The 22,111-nt window shown below is 39.7% G+C and overlaps 1 protein-coding gene across 1 annotated transcript in view; it reads right to left on the reverse strand.

Moving 5' to 3' along the window:
• Nucleotides 1-225: 225 nt before the first annotated feature.
• Nucleotides 226-22,111, reverse strand: part of LOC111873087 (synaptotagmin-5-like) — a 36,387-nt gene continuing 14,501 nt past the window's right edge. The window contains exons 4-9 of the mRNA XM_023867496.2: nt 19,922-20,025; nt 15,297-15,425; nt 13,065-13,265; nt 9,121-9,273; nt 4,901-5,021; nt 226-1,053 (exon numbers count right to left, since the gene is read on the reverse strand). Coding sequence (XP_023723264.1) covers nt 713-1,053; nt 4,901-5,021; nt 9,121-9,273; nt 13,065-13,265; nt 15,297-15,425; nt 19,922-20,025 — 1,049 coding nt within the window. The 3' untranslated portion in view covers nt 226-712. The remainder of the gene's footprint in view (nt 1,054-4,900; nt 5,022-9,120; nt 9,274-13,064; nt 13,266-15,296; nt 15,426-19,921; nt 20,026-22,111) is intronic.

Consider the following 22,111-nt stretch of genomic DNA (forward strand, 5'->3'; position numbering starts at 1 on the left):
AAGAAGCAGCAACTGATAAATATTTAGGCCTCGCCATAGCTCAAGCGGTTAGTCGCTGGCTTCCCACCGCGGCGGCCCGGGTTCGATCCCGGGTCTGGTCAAGTGGGATTTGTGGTGGACAAAGTGGCGCTGGGGCAGGTTTTCTCCGAGTACTTCGGTTTCCCTTGCCAATCTTCATTCCACCAATTGCTCCACAATCACCCTCACCTATCATCTGGGGCTGGTACAAGAGGCCAGAAGTGGCCGCAGTACAAGGGACTTAGTCCCACCCCACTAGCAATAAAAAAATAAAAAGAAACTGATAAATATGAGAAATTAAGTAACTGATAACGATTCTGTTACGAAGAGCAACTCTAAATTGGCGTTCGTTGTTTTCAGAATTAGCAGACTTTGTTCTCTTAAGCGTTATTAATCGACTGTCTTCAAACAGAGGTATGGTGTGGTTTCTTGAAGGCAGAAACCGAATGTATGTTACCTTCCTATTCATGATTTAAAGTATTTAGTATCGATCATATTACGTAAAATATTAATAAATTTGTCGATTAATCGTGACAGCCCAGATTAATATAAATAAGTGACCAAAATATATATTGTTGCACTTGACGGAAAATCTATTGACAATTGACAGATTAATATCCTTTACCAAGTGACGTAATATTCATGATTGTCAAGATGATGCAACAATATCATCGTTTCACTCCCAGTCAGCCGTTCACTTGAGCGTATGCCAGGCCGAGACAACTCTCCGAGGGTTTTGTATAACTGAAAGCCAGTGGTCTCGTTGTCGCTCGCCCAAAACGTGACTGCCGAGGGCCACCTTGCCCAGACATTTGTCTTTGCATTTTCTGCCCATCTGCCCATCACTGTCCTCACTCACATTTCGACTGCACAGTAACACAAGAAAGACTGTTGTTTCCAGCTGGTTCGGGTTCAGGTCAAATGTCAAAGTCTCGTTGAATTCGGGACACTCGGTTCCGTGTTTGAAAGCTGTTTTCTTCCGTTTAATAGATCGCCCAGTGGACCCGTTCAGTTGGACGACACGTACATATGGATCTGGAAAACATCACCACATATCAATTTGTAGGTTGTTTCTTGATTTCACTAGTAACTACAGAGTTCGCCTAGCACTGAGTGGTAGGAAATCACTGTGGCAAGGACGTACGTACGTTGAGGAAGAGCGGTTTGTTTCTTAGGCCTTTCAGCTGTACAGACCGCATCGTTGGAGGTAGCGTATTTGTGTATGAACTAGAAAGGACGGCTTGATTCTAACGTTATTCAATCAGGGCACGTATCACACACCGTCGAACAACAAAATAATTCTTTACCATGAATTGGGAAGCTTCATTATTGTTTCATTTAACAATTATTTTTCAACATGTCGTCTTCTGGGATGTGGCGCCATGTACATCTTGTGTGAACCGACGTTTCTGAAAAACGTATCGCCTCCATCTTCATGGCAGAAAAATCCGCGAGCGACGAACCAGCGCGAACAGGTGGCTGCACTCAAAAACTCAAGAGCACGGAATTACTGCTACACCACTCCGCCTTGTATGATAATATTGACGACTGCGAAAATTAAAGTGGATTACGAGCCCCTCCAGTATTTGAAATAATTTGGCTACTTCGTATTACCCACATTGATTGTCTTAATGCTTAGTTATTTAGTGTTTCATTGCCTACCACATCATCTATACAGTGAAGAACTCTGAAGAATGTTTAAGGATGAATTTGGAAGATGGAGGAAATAAGATCTATTAGATTATTTCAAATTTATTGACTAAGCATTTGCATGAGCGAAACTCATATATTCCACTATATGACAGATTTATATCTATTACATTGTAAAAATGCCAATATCACTATCGGAAGCTTAATCATAAATTTAAGAATTTAGAAATAAAAGCTCTTAGGTATTATGGCAGTAGAATTTAAAATAAAGCAAAATGAAAATACGGGGAGCATAACAAGAATTCCAGTTCCATGTAACAAGACTTGTTGCACGCGTTGACATTTCTCTTTTGTACCTGTCTCGCGAATATACACGTACTTCCAGTTTCTTGTTTATCAAATCATGACCATTTAGTGTTTCTTAGAAATGGGAGAGTGGCTTCTTTGTGCGTCCTACCTTGCTCCTGCGTGAGTACTGAGTAAGCCTTAAGCAGTTCACTACCTCATGCAAACACGCCAAGATTTACTCGGAATTTGGGGTAGAGCATCACGAGAAGTATTCACATTTAATTTCAAAATATAGCGGCACAATTTTTTTTAGAAGCACAGGGCTACAATACAATTTAAATGTGTGGCAGGCGCAAAACGATGTTTCGTGTCTTCCAACACTTCTAAGACAATTATCGTGTCATCATCCCATCCTCTCACTGTTTAATGTTGCGTGGAACTACTGATTATTACAGATCGTTATACCGGTGTTAAATAAACACTAAGGAGACCGAATATTGTGACAGTGATTACTGCACCTACACCTGTTCCCTGTTCGAGAGTCTCCTGTTTCGAATCTCTAACCGGAGGCCAATTATTATGAAATTCTTCTTTTCAATCCATCCCCCCGTCACAACTGAGGCAGACCTATCTTAATGCATGTCACAGTCGGTTTCTTCGGCATGTTTCTCGATTCATCACTTCGAAATATTATACCATTTCACGCTAAGAAACATATGCAGTTGAGAAAGTGGATTCTAAAAATATATATGAAACAAAAGACACATTATGGAGATAACTGTCTCTTCATGTGTGATACCATTTAGTCGGGTAGATGTTTATAAGTATTTCGGAGAACCTGCTAAATACATCTTCGGTTTTATTTAGAAGAAAGAGGCAATACACTCCTTCGAAGCGCCGGTAAGTATGTTTCAGATTAGGCCTGCGCCATAGCTCAAGCGGTTAGTTGCTGCCTTCCCTCCGTGGCGGCCAGGGTTCGATCCCGGGTCTGGTCAAGTGGGATTCGTGGTGGACAAAGTGGCGCTGGGGCGGGTTTTCTCCGAGTACTTCGGTTTCCCATTTAAATCTTCATTCCACCAATTGCTCCACAATCATGATCACCCGGGACAGGCTACAATAGGCCAATCAGTGGCCGCAGTGCCAAGTGGACCCAGTTGGACTCCACCCCACACTAAGCGAATTAAAAAAAAATGTTCCACACTGTATGAAATTTCACTGCAACAGACAACAATCCTCACAATCATCGTTGTGGAAAAATCAAATCAACACCTGAAATTATAATAACCTAAATTCTGGTAGATGCATTTCTTTCACGTAAGGGGCAAGGATAGCCGTCAGCCTGTTAGTGACAATAAAGTGTGAAGATAAGGGTACAATAGGAGAGGCGTCACTAGATGCATATTAATTGTTGTACCCACCACAGACACTTCTGTGTAGAGCATGTACAGTGGTGTTTACCAATGGTCCGTGAACTAAAGCCAGAGAAGTGTAACATCCTAAATGAAAATATTTATAAAATGTAACTAAATGTAGATCCTGGAAGAACGATACTACACTTTCTTTTTGTATTATGAAGCATGAACAATTCACAATAACTTAAACGACTATCTATTACAATATGAATATCATTTGTCCTACAGCCAGTATTGCGTTGTGAGATTGAGTTTGTCCTCAAGTGAAATAAAAATTACTCAGCTCTATACAAAACATGTCTACGAATGAAATTATATCAAATCTGTTTATTCTGGGTCAGGACAAGCCTTGACTGAAGACTGGTAGGGCCTACATTCAACCCAGCCGCGGTGAGATAGAGTACTGAAGGCCAATGGAATGGTGGCTGGTAAGAGAAGACATAATTACTAGGAGAAATGTTCACACCGAAGCCATCCTCTCTTCTTCAACAAAACATCCGGCGACTGGCACTGAACTCGGAGCTCCGTGGTAAGAAACCCTCTCTAGTCGCACAGTACGTACTGATATAGGGGCTTCAATAAATAGATAAGTTTTTCCTAATTTCCTTCGTTAAAAATTAGGCGTATGCCAGCAGGAGTCGGGATAGCTCACTCTGTATAGCGACTGGCTACAGGTTGAACGGCCCGGGTTCGGTTCACGATACTGCAAGATTGTTCTCTTCTCCAAAGCGTCCAGACCGGTTCTTGGGTCCACTCAACCTCCTCTCCAATCGGTACCAGGGGCCCTTTCCCCGGGGGTAAGGCGACTTGGACGTGAGGCTGGCCACTTACCTACATCTAGTACCGAGATCTATCCCACCACTCCCCCATAAGTTTCCACGGCGTGGTGCACCTTATACGATTACTATGCTGTCTCTTTGTCTGTGTGCGCGCACGTATCAAATTTTGAATTCCTGAACCAGTCCTTATGAAATCTCGCATATATATCATGGCATGTGAGACCATTTCAACAACGTACATCATAAATCCCTCTCATCAGTCTGTGTGTCTGTATGTATAATATATCCCTTTATCATTGTCAGGCAAGGACTCGGTAAGGAAGTTGCCTTACCGCGACAAAGAGAACACACTCAAAAATAGAATTGTTGGACGCGAGCCTTTTTTTATGAGGTCCGTGTCGGATCAGAAGTAGGAGAATATTTCATTCCAGAGCATATAGATTTGTATTCATGGAGGCAGAAGGTTCGTTACTATAACGACAATATTTAACCTTGGAACCATCGAGAGCAAGATGAATGGAATCCACACCTTTACCTCCTATATTTCTATTATGCGTTTCAGTATAATCTTCCCAATTACACCTTGGTGTTTCGTCCCTTGATTTTCTTCTACCCAAATTTCGTATGCATTTCTTGTTTAGGAATGTATTCTACATGACCTGCTCCTCCAGTCAACCTTGTTTCCATATCCTGTCAAGTAAATTTTTTTGTACAAGAACGCCCTTATCTATACTCGTATTTAATGACACTAACTGAAATTTGCTATGGAGTCAACTATTTGCAGATACTTAAGGTTGCCGGCTTTAATAACGCTGATGGAGAGTCTCTGCGCAGTAGGGAGGTAGCTGACCCCGAAAAGTAGGTCACCCGTCTCCTGAAAAGACAGAAACCGAAATCTGAATTGTAGTTTTATTCTTCACAGGTTGTAACCTCAAGAAACATGAAATTCTTTGAGAAGTAACGAACAGATTGATCGTAAAGGTATTTTAAATTCAGTACTGTGGGCCACATGTACATTTAAATTTCATTCCTTCATTTAATATAAGTCCAAAATTGTAATAATCCTCATTAAACTGAATATTTTATCTACTGCATAAATAGTCTTCTCATCACCTTCTCCTGTTTCGTCTTCTTTCTCTGTATATATGGCAATATAATGCTTAAAAGAAATAAATGGATTAAATAAGATACATGTATCTTGTATATACAAGATATACAAGATACATGTATATTTTATCTACTGCATAAATAGTCTTCTCATCACCTTCTCCTGTTTCGTCTTCTTTCTCTGTATATATGGCAATATAATGCTTAAAAGAAATAAATGGATTAAACAAGATACATGTACTCGTATATGTTGATGACGTTGATTTTTGGAGGCTGTAATATCAATGTCATCCACTATGTACCCTTCTTTCAACGGATTATGCCTCCTAGCCTCTTCCCATTCAGAATTAAGCGGAAACTTTTAATCTTACAGATAGTTCGTAGACACCTTTGGAAGGGGGACCAGCTCGTGGCAAGGCCGTTAACAACATGAAACCACACAAACAAACAAACAAAAATAACAACCGCAGACACACATCCGTGCCTGTATTAGGATTAGAATTCATGACCTCAGTGTTCAAGAGGGCTAAGCAATTTCGTGCCTTAGAAAACACAGCCACTGGGATCGGCAGATATCATAATATAATAACCCATAACTTCCATAAAACAATCTGACGTGAAGCATCCGTAAAACTAAACACATGAGAATGGTATATCATATTTTATTGTTTCATTATCTATGAACATCAGTAAAAATTGTATTCGATATAAAATTGAGAAGAACAAGTTATGACATGGCAGTTTTTCTTTCGGTTAAAGAGAAAATTATATAGTGTTTGTTCTCAGAAGGAGAAGGAAAAAAAATATAAATATACAAATTCCTTTGGGTGGTAACAAAAATTGCTTTATTACTTTCAGGTTCTTACGTCATATTTGGAAGTTGGTGAAACGTAGCCTCGTAATTTGATAAAAAATGTAAATAATTATTTAATTATTCGAGTATATATGGACAAATACCGTCTTAAGTGCAACAAATGTTATTGTAGTGTTTACTTCTTTTTCCTCCTCCACACTACATGTTTCGGCCCTAAATGGCCATCATCAGGTGTGTATCACTCACGTAGCTGTTACACTGCTTGTTAAAATTTAAAATTACCAGTCTTTCTAATTGTATAAAATCTTTGTTAATCTACACGCGTCGATTTGATTTTTAAATTAGCACTTTTTAAAACTTAATTCAAGTTAAAATGTCTATAAGATCTCTGTTCTTTCTTTTTCAAATTTTTAGTTAAAAATTTTTTTTTCAGGGTACATGCCCTATATCTACGGTGCTGCAGCGGCCACTTCTTGTTTTTATCGTTGTTCATGTGTTATTCAGTGTAGGCGCTCTCTGTGTGTGTCGCTGCTTATCTTTAATACTTTTGCAAACGTATTAAAGATAAGCAGCGACACACACAGAGAGCGCCTACACTGAACAACACATGAACAACGATAAAAACAAGAAGTGGCCGCTGCAGCACCGTAGATATAGGGCATGTACCCTGAAAAAATTTTAACTAAAAATTTGAAAAAGAAAGAACAGAGATCTTATAGACATTTTAACTTGAATTAAGTTTTAAAAAGTGCTAATTTAAAAATCAAATCGACGCGTGTAGATTAACAAAGATTTTATACAATTAGAAAGACTGGTAATTTTAAATTTTAACAAGCAGTGTAACAGCTACGTGAGTGATACACACCTGATGATGGCCATTTAGGGCCGAAACATGTAGTGTGGAGGAGGAAAAAGAAGTAAAAACTACAATAAAATTTGTTGCACTTAAGACGGCATTTGTCCATATACGATATATTGTGTGAGTGTAACAGGATGCTGAAATATAATATTGTAATTATTCGAGAATAATGTAGTTAGGAAAACATTTAGTCCAAACATATTTTAAGAAGGGCTGCAGTTTTGGGTATTACGTAAAGAGGAATTTGATTATTTACACTTCACCTATTACATTGGAAGGCATTGAAATCAGCTATGATATGATGGGTTGAATATGTAACTCGGATGGGTGAGACAACAAATGCATTCAAAATTCTGGCAGAAACACCTCGCATAAAGCCCTCCACTTTTACTACCAGGAGGCTGACAACATTAATACATGCACTAAGAGCACTATACACTTTGCTAAAAACTGTAATACAGGTATCAAGATGAAAATTTCAATGTGTGAAGGGATGTGTTGAGCGTTCAGTGGTTGCGATGCATGTAACAGCATCTGCTCATGGACGGAATATCATGGTGCCTCAAACTGACATCGAAACTTACAAAATCCGACAGTGTTTACGGAATTCGTAATGGTAAAACATTCAAGTAAAGATCTGCGGGAATGTTCTTATAAGGATCTTGCTATAAAGTGTAGAAGTTGGTGGGAATTTTTTCATGTATGTACGACCATCCAGCACTTGAAGTTTTTAAAAGGTAAGAAATTCAAAAGTAAGTGTGGAGCATTTCGAGCGTACCTAATGTTAGTTTACACTCTCCTACGTGTTAAATTCAGTACATTTTGCAACAGTTCGCTTTTCATGCAAGGTAATTCCGAGAATTACATGCCTCGTTGTTTTCAGGTTCTTTTACTAAATTCAAAATTTTAGAACGATTTTCTCAACTGAACTGTTTCGCCATTTTCTTTTCCTCTTCTTCTTGCTTTCAGACACACTGTCAAAGTGATTTCGTGAGCTATCGAGATGAGTTTAGACAGATTTGTTAGCTTAATTCCAGAGATTTTTGCTAGACAGTTATAGAGTTGTAATGTCATGGTCACTGATACTTTCATTGATTGCGTCTCGCTTTGTATCAGTGAGTGTTGGCTCTACTGAAAGACATATACAAGTCCCATGAAACGTATTGCGATGCATGGTGTTGCCATTTGTATATCAACGTGTACATGGGGTCCTTTTTAAAAGAGGATTTCGAGTGTACGAGATGGGTATATCTGGTTCAGAATCGTGTTCAGTACCTAGCTTTCGTACTACTGGTACTGAAACTTTGGGTTATACTATTCATTCGTTCATTATTAGAGGGGGTGGGTTTCCCCATGCACCGCGACCAGTTGTTGATCTATTGTGAGTCCCCTTTAATATCTACTGTCGCCATACCCTTCCGGTACTGGTGCTCGCTATCAGCCCCATTCTGCCAGCGAGGTCGGCCCTCTTCTGGCAGTGGTATCTGATAATTAGTACCATTCTGCCAGCGAGGGCGGCCCTCTTCTGGTAGCGGTACCCGATACTTTCCCCATCTACCGGAGGCATTGGAAACTACTTGGGCGGGAAAATTTTTGGCCTAATTTTGCTCAGAGGTCTCCTAGAGACATGAGGATCTTTTACGGCCGTAAATCTACGACACGGGACCCACGGCTTAAAGTCCCTCCCGGAGGACTTGTTCCCTGAATTTTTCCACCGTTAAAAATTCCACGACCTCCGAAGTGTTTGAACCCGCGTACCTTGACTCATGAGGTGGGAACGTTACCCCTAGATTACGGAGGCCGCTTGGGTTATAACATAAATTAGTTAGATAACAGATCAGTTAGAGGGTTACTTAGTCAGATAACAAATTATTGCGTTATGTAGTCAATCATTTAGTTCGACAGATAGTCAGCTAATCAGTCATTTAGGTTGTTAGTGAGATGGTTCCTTAGTCAGTTTGTCAGTCGCTTTTATATTCAGTTAATTACTCAGCTATTCAGTCAGTCAGTCAGCCAATGACTGAAACAGTTAGTTCCACGTACATGTTAGATTGTATTGTGTTATGGGAAGCTGACTTGTCACGTTGAACATAGCTTCCATCTGCAAGGCGAAATGAATTAACAAAGGTTTACTTCAAACATGTATTTATATTTTTGTCATACTTGGTAGCACATACATACTGTACAACTCACCCTGTTCGTTCTAGTCAGATTGCAGCTAATGATAACAGCCTCTTTTGCGGTGGTGAGGTTCTTTACATCCTTGAGGGCCAGGTTGACTTCGCACAATTCCGTGGCGTTAGTGTACTTGTCCTGGTCATATGCTGTCACCTTCAGGCACCACTCCTGTTGACATAATAGCCCCTCGCATGAGTGTTCGTGTGGAAACTGTAGTTAAGTAATTATACCAATGTCCTTCCCTGCAGAATATAGGCTTCACTTAAATAAACAAATTTCAAAGATAGTTTGCGTCTGCGACTTTCTTCTATACCTCCAAGCGAGTGTCGAGGCTGTATTTCGAAATATAAGAATATGCATTGATAATTTCCTCCACCACGAGTTTTCATACGTCATTCAGAATCATTAAGCAATATTTCATTGACGCTTTTTAATATCAGAATTTGGTATGATACATTAAATTAATTAAATTACACTCTCAGAGTGTAAGCTCTCAATGAGGGATTATTCGTGGAATGGATGGCCAGGGATCTATTCCCGGTAAGACTTCAGAAGTCCTTTCTGTCTTTGTACGAGTATATATTTACCTATCTATCAATCTTTCTACCTGTCTGTATACCTGTCTCTCTCACTGTCTCTCTCTACTTATCCAAATACCTATCTATCCAGATTCACAAAAATTTCTGTAAAATTATATGATGTTAACTTTCTTTCAAGTATTTCATTCTCTAGGTGAGGTGATTGTATAATTTAGTAACACATTTTTCTGTATAATTTCCAAAGGTACTGTCTACGATCGCTAAATTTCTCAAATATGATCTGAGAGATTTTTGTTATCTCCATGTTTGTAATATTTGATACGTAAGCAATGTTTTATATGTTGGTGTTTTTCATTATTTATCTTCACACAGAATTTTACCTGCATATTTGAAACGGTACATTGACTAATGCCAGCAACTGAAAGATAATTATAGATTTATTTCCATCCTATAAAACAATGCCTTAATATGAACGGCACCTTTTTAGATATGTTATCACATGAAACTTCAGGATCCTATATTATGTGGCGGCAGTGTGCCTTCCACCTCACACACTTCAACTGTAAAGAACAGGGGAGAAGCTAACTCTGTTTACACGCTGTTCAAACAAAAATTCATGGACCTCCATCTCTTCTAAGAAATTATTAGGAAGGACAGTCGCATTGTCATTAGTACACCATAACAAAGCGTAATGGATCTGATCGAAACGTTGCCAGGCAACAGCTCTCTAAACACGAATATAGGCAACAATAATAGAAGTGTGCTTTCTATGCGGTCCGCGCCGATCACAAATATGGAAATATAGGAAATCTTTTGCCAGGCAGCGCAGTTGTAAACATGCATTCACATTAATGGGAGACGGTGTTTCCCGTGGTGTCTGTGCGAAGGAGTTATCCTAAAAGAGAACGGCGTTGAGAGTTCAGTTCTGAGTTCTCAGTAGAAGATAGCCACGGAAAGAAGTTCGTCGACCTGTGAATCCTTAAAGAGTATTTAGAAGACTTTATGGAGCGTGTGATTCAGTGAGACTGTTGTAGTTCCTGCGTGTTAGTTGTGGTACCAGAAGAGGACCAGTGTGTGTGTGTGTGTGTAAATCAGATATAGCGCTATATTAAATGTGATTAAGAGACCTTGTAACCAAGGTGCTAACGAATCTAATCATCAAAACTAAAATGCGTCGTTTTCGTCATGCGTACCACCCTACAAGTGACAATACTTTTACATATAAAATAATGTATTTAGGTTAAGGTTGTGAGAAAATTTAGATAGACCTATTAGTCTCCATCTCCACACATATCTCTGCTGCTTATATTGTGTCTGTTCTGTCCTGTATCACCTGGCGCTAGCCTCATCCTACCGACTATGAAGCTTGCCTTTAACTAAGTACATAAATATGTTACATCACCTCGACTCGTGGTGTCCAACATGTTTTTCTTCAAAAGAGCTGTGAGACTTGATTGTCTCCTGTTCTTTGCTAGACTCCATCATATTTCATCAATGATGCAATAACATGTTAATATATACGCGCTGGCAGATTTGACACCAACCAACCATCATTTATTTTCTGCATTTTTTGCGACTACTGTGACTATTCTTGGTGTTTTCCTTTTGCTAATAATATCAAAATTAACTGTGCCATTAAGTACCCTGAAGAATGCGATCTGCTGCAGTCTGATATTAATTAAATTATAGCCTTTTCCAGAAGAAGTAACATACTGGTATACGAGTATAAACTTTGTCAGTCCTCCGTAACTCGCATCGATTCTATAAGAAACCTGAGGTTATTTATGGATTATAAACTTCATTTCCACAATCACGTCAACTATAAATTTTCTCAACGTATCATGTTGTTGGGTCTCGTTCTCAGAGCACCTTTCGCTTCATCATCCCTCGAATATCTATAACTATTATATTTTACTCTAGTTAAATCGAAGCTTGTGTATGTCTCTTCTGTTTGAAATTCGATTAAGTCTGCAGACAACTACAAACTAGAACGCGTCAAGATGAAGTGTGCGGCCCTTTGTTTCTATAACGTCTTTCACCACGTCCATAAAATTTGTGCTTATTCTTTAACACAGTTAAAATTACACGCTTCACGTAAGATGAGGTATCATCTCGAATTACTCTTCAAATTTATTTTGTTTCTAGATGCTGTCGTTTTCTTCTGGAAACTTTTGGTTTCTGATTCCGTGCTCGGTATATCAGAGACTTCTTTCTGCATGAAAATATATCCCTTCTGCTACATAAGCTTTGGCTGTTAATATTAAGTGTAGTTTCCTTGTTTGTCATATACAGTAAAACTTGGTTATAGCAACATCGGTTTCTGCGACACCTTGTCTATTGCGTCAAATATTCAATGGTACGAACTAATTCCTCATAAAGCAACTGTTTTTATACCTTGCTTAGTACGACATGCACAAATGCATCAACCTCGTATGTAACGTCATTTTCATTCCTGAATTTCTCTGATATCGTGGGAAAGTTCGATGTGTCTGCCCACCCTCACTTTCTCTACTTGCTGACGTGACTGTCCTGGAAGAATACGACCGCGGGCTGCAAGAGGAGCGTGGGTTTTATGCAAAAACAAGGGTGTGGGGTGGGACTGCGTGAATAGTGCAAGAGGACGCGGCAGGTTGTTAACTGCATTCCTTTCCTAGAATCTCGTCTAACAGGACCTCACATTGTCTACTTACCCTATAGTGTTCCTGCCTAAACCCAAAGAAGTGCTGTAGCGAAAACATGGCAATGAAAAGGAAAGTTTTAAGCATTGAAGAGAAAGTTAAAGTGATTCGTGAAATATTGTGTGTATTGTCAGTGAAAAGCGCTGTAATATGTCTTTGATATTACACATTTGGGCAATTCCACGTTAATGTTACGTTAGTCTGTACTTAACTACGTATTTCACTAAAAAATGCAACATTTTAACTCGGTTTTTGGTAGATTTTTACGTGACTAACATAAGGCTACTGTGGAAGTGCCCATTTCGGTTACAACGACATTCGTTTATAACGACACTATTTTTGGGTCCCTTAGATGACGTTATAACCAGGTTCTACTGTATTTGTATGTAGTTAGGAAAAGATATCTTTCAGTAACACAAGTAATGGCCAGTGATACAGAACCTTGAGGAATTCTTACCAAAGCTACTGTAATGAGCTTTAATTAAATGGTAGCTTAGCGTGGAAGATAACGGCAGACATAATGCCAATTGGAGTGGAGATGTCTGGGGTAGATTTCTATAGTAGATCTTAACCCCGGGTCAGAACTAGTCTGAATGGCATTTGTCATTAAGAGTGCTGATAACAATATCTTGCGACGACTACGTCTAAAATTCTTACCAGGGAGGCGACAGAGTACAGTGCTATTTTATATTCCTTTCCCGTAACATCTATAATGCTATAAGAACAAGGGCAGTCACTACACCTTCAATTCTGATCGCTTCACATCTAGCACAAAAGTCTGGTCGAAAAATGGGTTGAAGGAATGACGAAGTGTTCTGGTGCGAAGTTGATGCAATGGTGGCCCAGCTCGGCGATGCAAGGGCCACGTAGTCCGTGCTACTTGCAACACAAGGTAGGGTTCTAGGCCTCCAGCATACTCCCGTGGTGGCAAGCATTTAACATCCTGTAACACACGGTCAATCTTTGTATGGCAAGAAGTGTAGTCCGTATGTTATCATTATCATATATCCTAAAGCTGTTACAAGAGTATTTAAAAATTAAACATTGTCCGAATACCTTACTTTTACACGCGTGTCACACATCTAACACGTCTTCTTTTTCCTTATTTTAGAACTCATCACAATGTATATATATTGTATATTGTATTGTATATATTACTGGCGTTAGTGGTATTAATTTTGATTTACACGTACTTTGACAGTTTATGCAGGATCAACTGACACAATATGACGACCATGAATGGCGTGTAGAGACGTTATGACGAAAAGAGTCCACATTGTACCACACATCCAGCCCACCTCCGATATCACTTGCTTCGTTTGATCACCCCAACAATAGTACATAAAGAGTACAAATTATGAGGCTCCTAATTCTGTAATTATTTCAAGTTCTTTATTACTTCAACCCCCCCAGTGTCCGAATGCGTCCACAGCGCTTTGTTCTCAATCACTCAAAGACAAAGTCACATTGCGACTGAAGATCAATCAGTAAGTCTTGGTGTCGAGCCCCGTCTGAGGCTCATGGCCAGATATTTATTACACTTTGACAGTTACGATCTTATATTGTATGGCATTCTGTCTAACGAGAAGATGAATCTGTCTTTTGTATATGCTGCTAGTCCTCGTCAGCGCAGTCTTGTTTCGGGCCCGAGTCCCTTGGAGCTCGCGACCATATTTTACTGTCTTAGATTTGAGACTTTCCTTTTCGTCGCCTCTCTCAATCACTCTCATTCCCTTCTTCTCTTATATCCTCTCGGAACGGACCACACACAGAAAACACAGCCCCTTTATTATTGCATGGCGAAGACAGGACAGAAAACACCTTTCCTCTATTGGTACGTGACATAACCGCACATGAATTAACGTGTTTACTGAACCGTTGCCTGCCAATGTGTCTCAATATTCTTGGACACAGAATTACTAGGTTTTTGGACTTTCTCCCTCTTCCGGAATTCTAGATAATAGAGGACACAACGTTTCAGAAACTGGATCTCTTTCCGTCTTCAGGTGAGAAAGGATGACACATACTCAGCTGGACCCCTTCGAAAGAACTAATCTCAATCACTGAAGACGGAAACAGATCAAGTTCCCGAAACGTCGTGTTTTCTATTACCTAGAGTGTCCTCTATTACCTAGAATTCCGGATGATGGAAAAAGTCCAAAGCCCAGTAATTCTTTGTCATCCATCACTGTCAGAACCCTTTAGAATCTAATATTCTTGGAGCCTGTGCAATGTTGCAGCACTATATACGTGTGTGTGTGTGTGTGTGTGTGTATATATATATAGTAACTCTTCGTTGTACGTAAGACGTGAAAGTACTTCACGATGGCCCCCTATGACCTAAATATATTGTAATATATATCAAACACAGACTACGATATTTTTAACTAGCAGTCTATGAAGTTTTGTATTTACATGACTGCAACGAGTTACTAAAAACAGTATTAAATTTGTAGTCCTGCTTATAGCGAAACTGCGTTTGCAAGACTGCGTTCGTGTTTACTATAATAGGTTTGTGTCTACAGACAATTGAGGATCTGATCCTCTTTTGGAGACTACTACTTTTAGCTTTATTGTTTGCATCATCTTGTGTATTACTATATAACAATTATTACACAACCGCCAACACAACAAATTCATAATAAATAAACCAATATTATTTATTAATATTCGTTTATTATGTACATCAGCAAGTGTTTCTATCCACTTTGATCATCGTCAGGTAATTTTCATGAATTGTACTAATCGTTACTGAATTGTATTTATAATTTGGATCCATATTAGTAATCATTACTACAAAATTCGTTGCAATTCATTAACAATTTAGTATAGTTCATGAAAAATGTCCAGCTGGATCGAATCATGCAGGAAATGTGCATAATAAAACAATGTCAATACGTAATATTGGTTTATTGATTAAGAACCTGTTGTGTTGAAGGTCGTTTGATAATACTACGTTGCTGTTAGATCATACCTTAATGTAAATTATGAGCCTCCCTGTGCCATTTTCTTCGTTAGCGACGTATGTCAAGCTCATGGTTAGTACAGGTGGACCACTGTTGGCGCTGCAGTCGGTGCCACAGCTGTCCTCTGTCGTCACGCTCTGAAATTACATACGACATGTAAAACTAGGATTATAAAAAAATAAAAAAAGTAAAGCTATCCTTGTACCAGGTCGTAAGGGCCCATAGGTTATGAGACGTTGAATGTCCCACATTATCTAGACAATCGGCTCAAAGATGGCGGTAAGGTTGTCAGCCTTATGCGTCGGCCGCGTTTTATTCCCGAGGAAAATTATTTAATTAATTCCTGGTACTCATTTCTGATAGAGGCTGCGTGAACCCTAGGGCCGTAGTGCGGCTGGAAGGATTAGGTCAACTGAAAAAAGTCCAATGACCTCATCGGAACTTGAACCCGCGACCTTCCGTCTTGTAGCATAGCCCCCCAACCATTACACTACCGCGTGCCCCCAAACTAGGAGTATGCGTTAATTAATGATGCTATTTCGACAGCAGTACTTGCTGTTGGTGCCAAATTATATGTACATTGAAACTGGATGAAGAAGCAGTTAAGCCTATTTCAAGGAACTATCCTGCAAATTCGGTCGGACTGAGGAAAGCATGAGAACGTTACTTAGGGCTGCTGGTACTCCGGACGAAATTCAAAACATGTATAAATCGAATAGGCCTACAATTTGGGGATGATAGCTCTGTGCTAACCTTTTCTGTTATTTCATATCAGATAATTCGGTTCATCGTTAGCATTTATGCGATCTCAGTTGCATAATTTTATTCTCAGCAACATTAGAAGATATTTATCCTGAAAAGTGTTACCCCAGACCTCATTTCAAATCGTTATCTCGGCAGATATATTAGGCCGGAACTGGAGTCACTTCGCCAAAGTACAAGTAGTGTAAGTCATGAGTAATGAATCTTATTTCGGCATGTCAATCTATTGTCTGTCATAAAATGCACAACCTTTTTAAGTGATTAATTGATGTCTTTTGTTGTATTTTAATGGTGGAGGATGTTTAACATGATAAAGTTCATCATGGGTCACGGTTAAGTAGAACCAAATTTTGCGTCAGTTGGCGAATCACTCAGAACTTTACCAATACATTTAGCCATAGCACAAGTTAATAATCGTAATCATAAGTAACTTATCCTGATTACAATACAAATGTCCCACACATGCAAAATGATGACTTTGACAATTCAGGTGGAATGGGTGGTAACGCGTAACTGAGAATAACATATAATTATAAATGTACAGAGCGCGAATTAAGAACAAGACTAATGGGAAAAGGAAGGAGGATTCTGAACCTGAAAGAGGAATTAAACTTCATAAAGGCAAGAGAAACTTATTCAAAGAAACAACAAAAAACACACAATTGAGGCCGTTCGTATATGTAACAAATGAGAAATACTACAAAACACACGGAAATCTGTATATTTCCATGATTTATTTAAACCGTCTTGCAGTGCATACACTCATTTATCTCCTTTTCTCCCTCGCAGTAGATGTTTCGGCATAATAATGCCATCTTCAGGTGCTTACTTATCCACGCCAAACTAGTTCATTGCATGCCTTGTTCTCATATTGANAGGAAAGCTGTATATTTCATATATTCTTGGCTTGTAAGATTTCAGGTTTTCTCGGCGGTGATTGTGAAGAATGCCGTCTTCTGGGTTGTGGCGCCATGTAGATATTATGAAAGCGAAGTATGTATTGCCTTCATCTTCAGGGTAGTAGAAAAAAAGAAAAATCCTCGAGCGAGGAAGCAGCGTGAGCAAGTGGCTGCAGACTAAATGACCAGTCGAGAAACTGCTCACACTGGTTCCTCGCTCGAGAATTTTTCTTTTTCTATCAGTCACACTAGACGGAATTAATTAACCTTTTATAATACGTATTGTTAGTATGGCGGACTAGGATGAAACAAATCGAACTTATCAACGCTTTCGATACATCAGACTAGCTCAACTTCAAAAGAAAACACAATTAGTGAACGGCAAATTGGAAAGAGTATGGAGGGAAGCGGTCGTGATCTATTTTGAGCTTCTCTCTTGGCATTTCCCTTGAGAAACTGATGTAAACAACGAAGCCTGAGTTGGAATAGCCGACGTCGGTACCGAGATTTGAAATCAGAGCCTTCAGATCACAAAGCAGGAATGCCAACTATTTAACCGAGACGTTTTGTAGAAAGCTGTACAAGAATATGGAAGATGTAACAGGAACAAAAGATAACTTGAGAATGTGATATTCAGGTCATAATGAGACGAATAAAAGAATAATGTGAAATGTCATGAGGGTCTGAACCAAAAACGGGAAGAAGTGGGGATTTCTTGCAACAGCACCACATCATCACGTAGGGGGGACCTTTTGTTCAGAGTACCTCCGTTTATACCTGCCAATGGTAATTTCTCCGATGCTCATTCAACACAGTTCCTGAAGTTTATTATTATTATTATTACTACAGACCCATTACCCTTCTTAACAACTTCTCTAAGCTCCTCGAATTCATTATTCACGATCATATTTCGCATTACATTAAACTTCATCCCAACCAGCATGGCTTCACCAAATCCAAATCCACAGCCACTAATCTGGTATCCTTCCTAGATATTATGACCCCTGTTGTCTGCAGTCAGCGTCAGGCTGATGCTGTCTATTTTGATTTTTCTAGTGCCTTTGACCTCGTGCCCCATACTTTGCTCGTGCATAAGCTCAGCTCTNTAGTCCATTAAAGCTTCTTGGTTTCTTCAGATCCAAATTCATGATTGTTACTTGAAAAGTAACGAATCTGTAAAGTTGACAGCGTATCACAAATAAGCGTCATTTAGGAGCATAAAACCTTATTGCTGAAGTTCTTTATGCATAACGTAAGCTTGGTTATTCATCCCCATCGAATCTGCAATAGTCGTACGAGATATGTTTTGCTTTACTATGAACAAATAAAATTGTGTGTACGTCTTTGTATAAAGTAATATCCCGCGTTTTGCAGATTGATTAAAAGGTCAAAATCTATCAAAATTCTTTCGACCATGGAGGAGCTGTGAGTACTGAGATTTTCACAGTGCGTATTATGAGGAGTACATCCATCCCGGTTATGGTAATGTGGCCTGGTAGAAGCTGCCTACTTGGGTTCTGCTTCCGCAATGAAGATGGGACAATACGTTCCTCCAAATATCGGCACACTGCTATCAGACTACATGGCGTCACATTTCAGAAGATAGTAAAGGTAAAGTTGTCCTTGTGCTTAATTAGTTAAGCACAAGTTAAGTTAATTGTTAAGTTGATGTATAGAATCAATTTTTCTTGAACTCTGCACTAGTTGGAGGTGAGTGAACAGTTTCACGCCCCTGCCGCTTTACCCCCGCGGAAACAGCCCCTGGTATTCATTAGATAGGAGTCTGGGTGGACCCCAGAACCGGTCTGGACGACATGAAGAAGAGAAAATTCTTGACACTACCAGGACTGGAACTCCGACCCCTCGGTCATCCAGCCCGGAGCCAGTCGCTATACCGACTGCGCTATCCCGGTCCGATAATTCCTGATTAATATACACAGACTTGTGACTTTCCAGAAGACAATACTCTTCAAAAAGAGGTGTCTCCCCCAGTTAGATTATAGAGCAGGAGGAGATTATACAATATGTTTAAGCATTTTCTGTCAAACGTGTCTCAGAGTTTATACATATCACCATCTTCAAATAAACTTCAACTTCTAGATAGTATTTTTTATGTTATTTGGGATCTACCAGGATGATCAGTAAAACTGTGGGTTACGCATTAAACCGCCGATTTCGATTCGCTGCAGAGGCGTCATTTCCGAGTATTTTTCTGTTCGCCACTGAGTCAGTGTATGTGCCAGTGACTGCTTCTCTGATGGCTGTCGGAGACGTAACTGACCAACAGACTGAAACTGCACACTTCCCAGGAGCCTTCGTCTTCTGACGAGGTATACACAGCGTGCATTTTACCTCCTTATGCATTCAATAATGGTTTGACATTTACGCACTATCCAACTCAGCATCAGTTGCAATATATTCAGAGCTCTTATGAGGTTCATCTTCATAGATTGACGCTGTTGCTACCGAATATAACGATATAATAATATCTTCTATGGAGAAGATGCCTCTACCAACATTAAATTAAGTTTGCTTTGTAAGTATTAAATTCACAGAATTACTGGGTTTTTGGACTCTTTCCATCGTCCGGTATTCTAGAAAATATAAGCACGGCGTTTCTGAAACTGAATCTGTTTCTGTCCTCAGGTGAAGGGGAAGACACATACTCAACTGGGCCCATTGGAAAGAACCAATCTCAGTCACAGGAGTAGGTGCCTCCCCCCCCCCAATCTGATGACGAAAATAGATAAAGTTTCCGAAACACCATGTTTTCCACTTTCTAGAATACCGGACGATGAAAAAAATCCAAAATCCCACTAATTCTTTGTGTTATACATCATCGTCAGAACCTTTAGAATCTTAAGTTTTTAATTGTTTAGTATGTTGACAGTTGTGAATATTTAGAAACGGAGACATTTTATTATCCACTAACATAATAACTTATGCAAATCTTGAAAGAGTCGGTTACTTACCTTTACGGACAGGATGGAGCGGTTGTCCGTGGCCTCTGACATGGAGCTGTATGTAGAGTCCCGATGGTGGGCCATGCGGCCAACAATCGGCCCGGCGGAGTTTACTGAAACGTACAGAAATCACTGAGAGCGTTAATAAAGACGATACTTGCGATAAATGAACAGAAAGATTGGTCCTAATTGCATAATTTCACTGGAGTATATATATTCTCCAAACAAATAGCATTCTTTACCATNGTGTGTGTGTGTGAGTTTTTCTGTGTCTGTCTACAGGTAGAGGCCTTGCGACGAGCTGATCACCCGCCCAAGGAGTCCTACCGAATGTGTAAGATCTAGAAAAACCGAAGTGAATGGAGAAGTTCATGGAGGTAGGCCTAGGCCCACTGGGGCTGTAGTGCCAAGGGGGGAAAAAAATATATATTCTCCAAATAATTAACATTCTTTACCATTTCGAATACATCATTGACTTTCTTGTTCATTTATTGCAGATAAAAACATTTTTTTCCTGACATAAATTCTTTGTTAGAAACACGATCGTACTATACATAGCACTTTACACTAAGTCACAAAATAGGTATTTCTCTTCGTACTTGTTAAATACTCATCACATCAAAAAATGTATAAATCAGCACATTTTACATCAGATACTAATTTTTGTACATTTTTTTCCCTTTGGCTCTCCAGCCCCAATTTGGGACTTGGTCAACCTCAATGAAACTTTCCGTTTCACTTCGGTTTACTAGATCTTAGAAATGCGGTAGGACTCCTTGGGCGGGTGATCAGCTGATTGCAAGGCCTCTACCAATATACACAGGAAAACGCACGCGCACACACACACACACACTAAACAATTATGCCCTGAGTGGGATTCGAACCCACGATCCCGGCTTCCGAGCGAGCAAAGACAGTGCATGCCTTAGACCGCTCGGCTACCGTTACCGGCCTTAATTGAGTTAGAAGAAATAAATTAAATTAAATTTGACATTCAGAGGGCTTACGTTGAACCGATAAAAATCACAATGGAATGAACCCAACAAGGTTTATTTCAGAAGCCGAATACCAAATTTCATAGAAATTAGTTCAGTGGTTTCTGAAATGAAGCTTGCGGGCAAATGTTCTCGATCTTCCGGACAAAGTTTCACTTCGAGCACTTTGTGCAAGGGATGCAAAGTAAACCTAATATAATAGCAAAATCAGAAAGTACAATAATATTCCTCGCGGACATTGCAATTGTATTTCTAAATGCAGTTAGATCTCATAACCAAACTGCGCTAAGAATCGGGAAAATATTGACTTCACTGCGTTCATAGAGAAGATACTTCAAGTCATATCAATAAGTACGCGCAGTATAGTCGCCGGTTTGGTTGTCTAAGTGCAACTCATCCTTACAAGTAAGTCTGACATATCGTCATATATTTTACAAATCTAAGGAAACGAACATAACAAGGAGACAAAGAACAATTATTGTTGGACTGAAAGAATCTTATATATAACGCTTATATAATAATGATTAAACGCTTGGTTGCAATACACATAGCTACTACAAGCGTAAGTAGCTTAGTATCGAACAAATCCTTTTTTAATTCGCTTAGTGTGGGGTGGAGTCCAACTGGGACCACTCGGCACGGCAGCCACTGATTGGCCTATTGTAGCCTGCCCCGGGTGATTATGATGATGGAGAATTTAATGGAATGAAGATTGGCAGGGTAAACCGAAGTACTCGGAGAAAACTCACCCCAGCGCCACTTATTCCACCACAAATCCCACTTCACCAGACCCGAGATCGAAACCGGGCAGCCGCGGTGGGAAGGCAGCGACTAACCGCTTGAGCTATGGCGCAGCCATTAGAAACGAACTAACTCCATGGTATAAGAAATTCCTGCAGCAGCCGAGTGGAACTCAGTTATTCAGCAAAGTTGCCGTTGTTATGGAACAAGAAAAGTCGTCACCACCACCATACCAAAGGAAGACATAAGATCCTATTTTACGCCGAAATTCACTCAGCATCAAACCACCCAAAAATTATTTGTAGAACTATTCTTTCACTAGCAATCCAGCTCCTTAAGTGATCCTTCTCAGAAGGTTACTGGTACAGATGGTTTTAAATATTTCTTGCTATCGCCGCCCGTGTTTATATCAATCTCCTTAATTTACCGGGGGCACGCGGTAGCGCAGTTGGTTGAGGTACTA

This window comes from Cryptotermes secundus, unplaced genomic scaffold, assembly GCF_002891405.2.
Source record: "Cryptotermes secundus unplaced genomic scaffold, Csec_1.0 scaffold120, whole genome shotgun sequence".
Classification (NCBI taxonomy): domain Eukaryota; kingdom Metazoa; phylum Arthropoda; class Insecta; order Blattodea; family Kalotermitidae; genus Cryptotermes; species Cryptotermes secundus.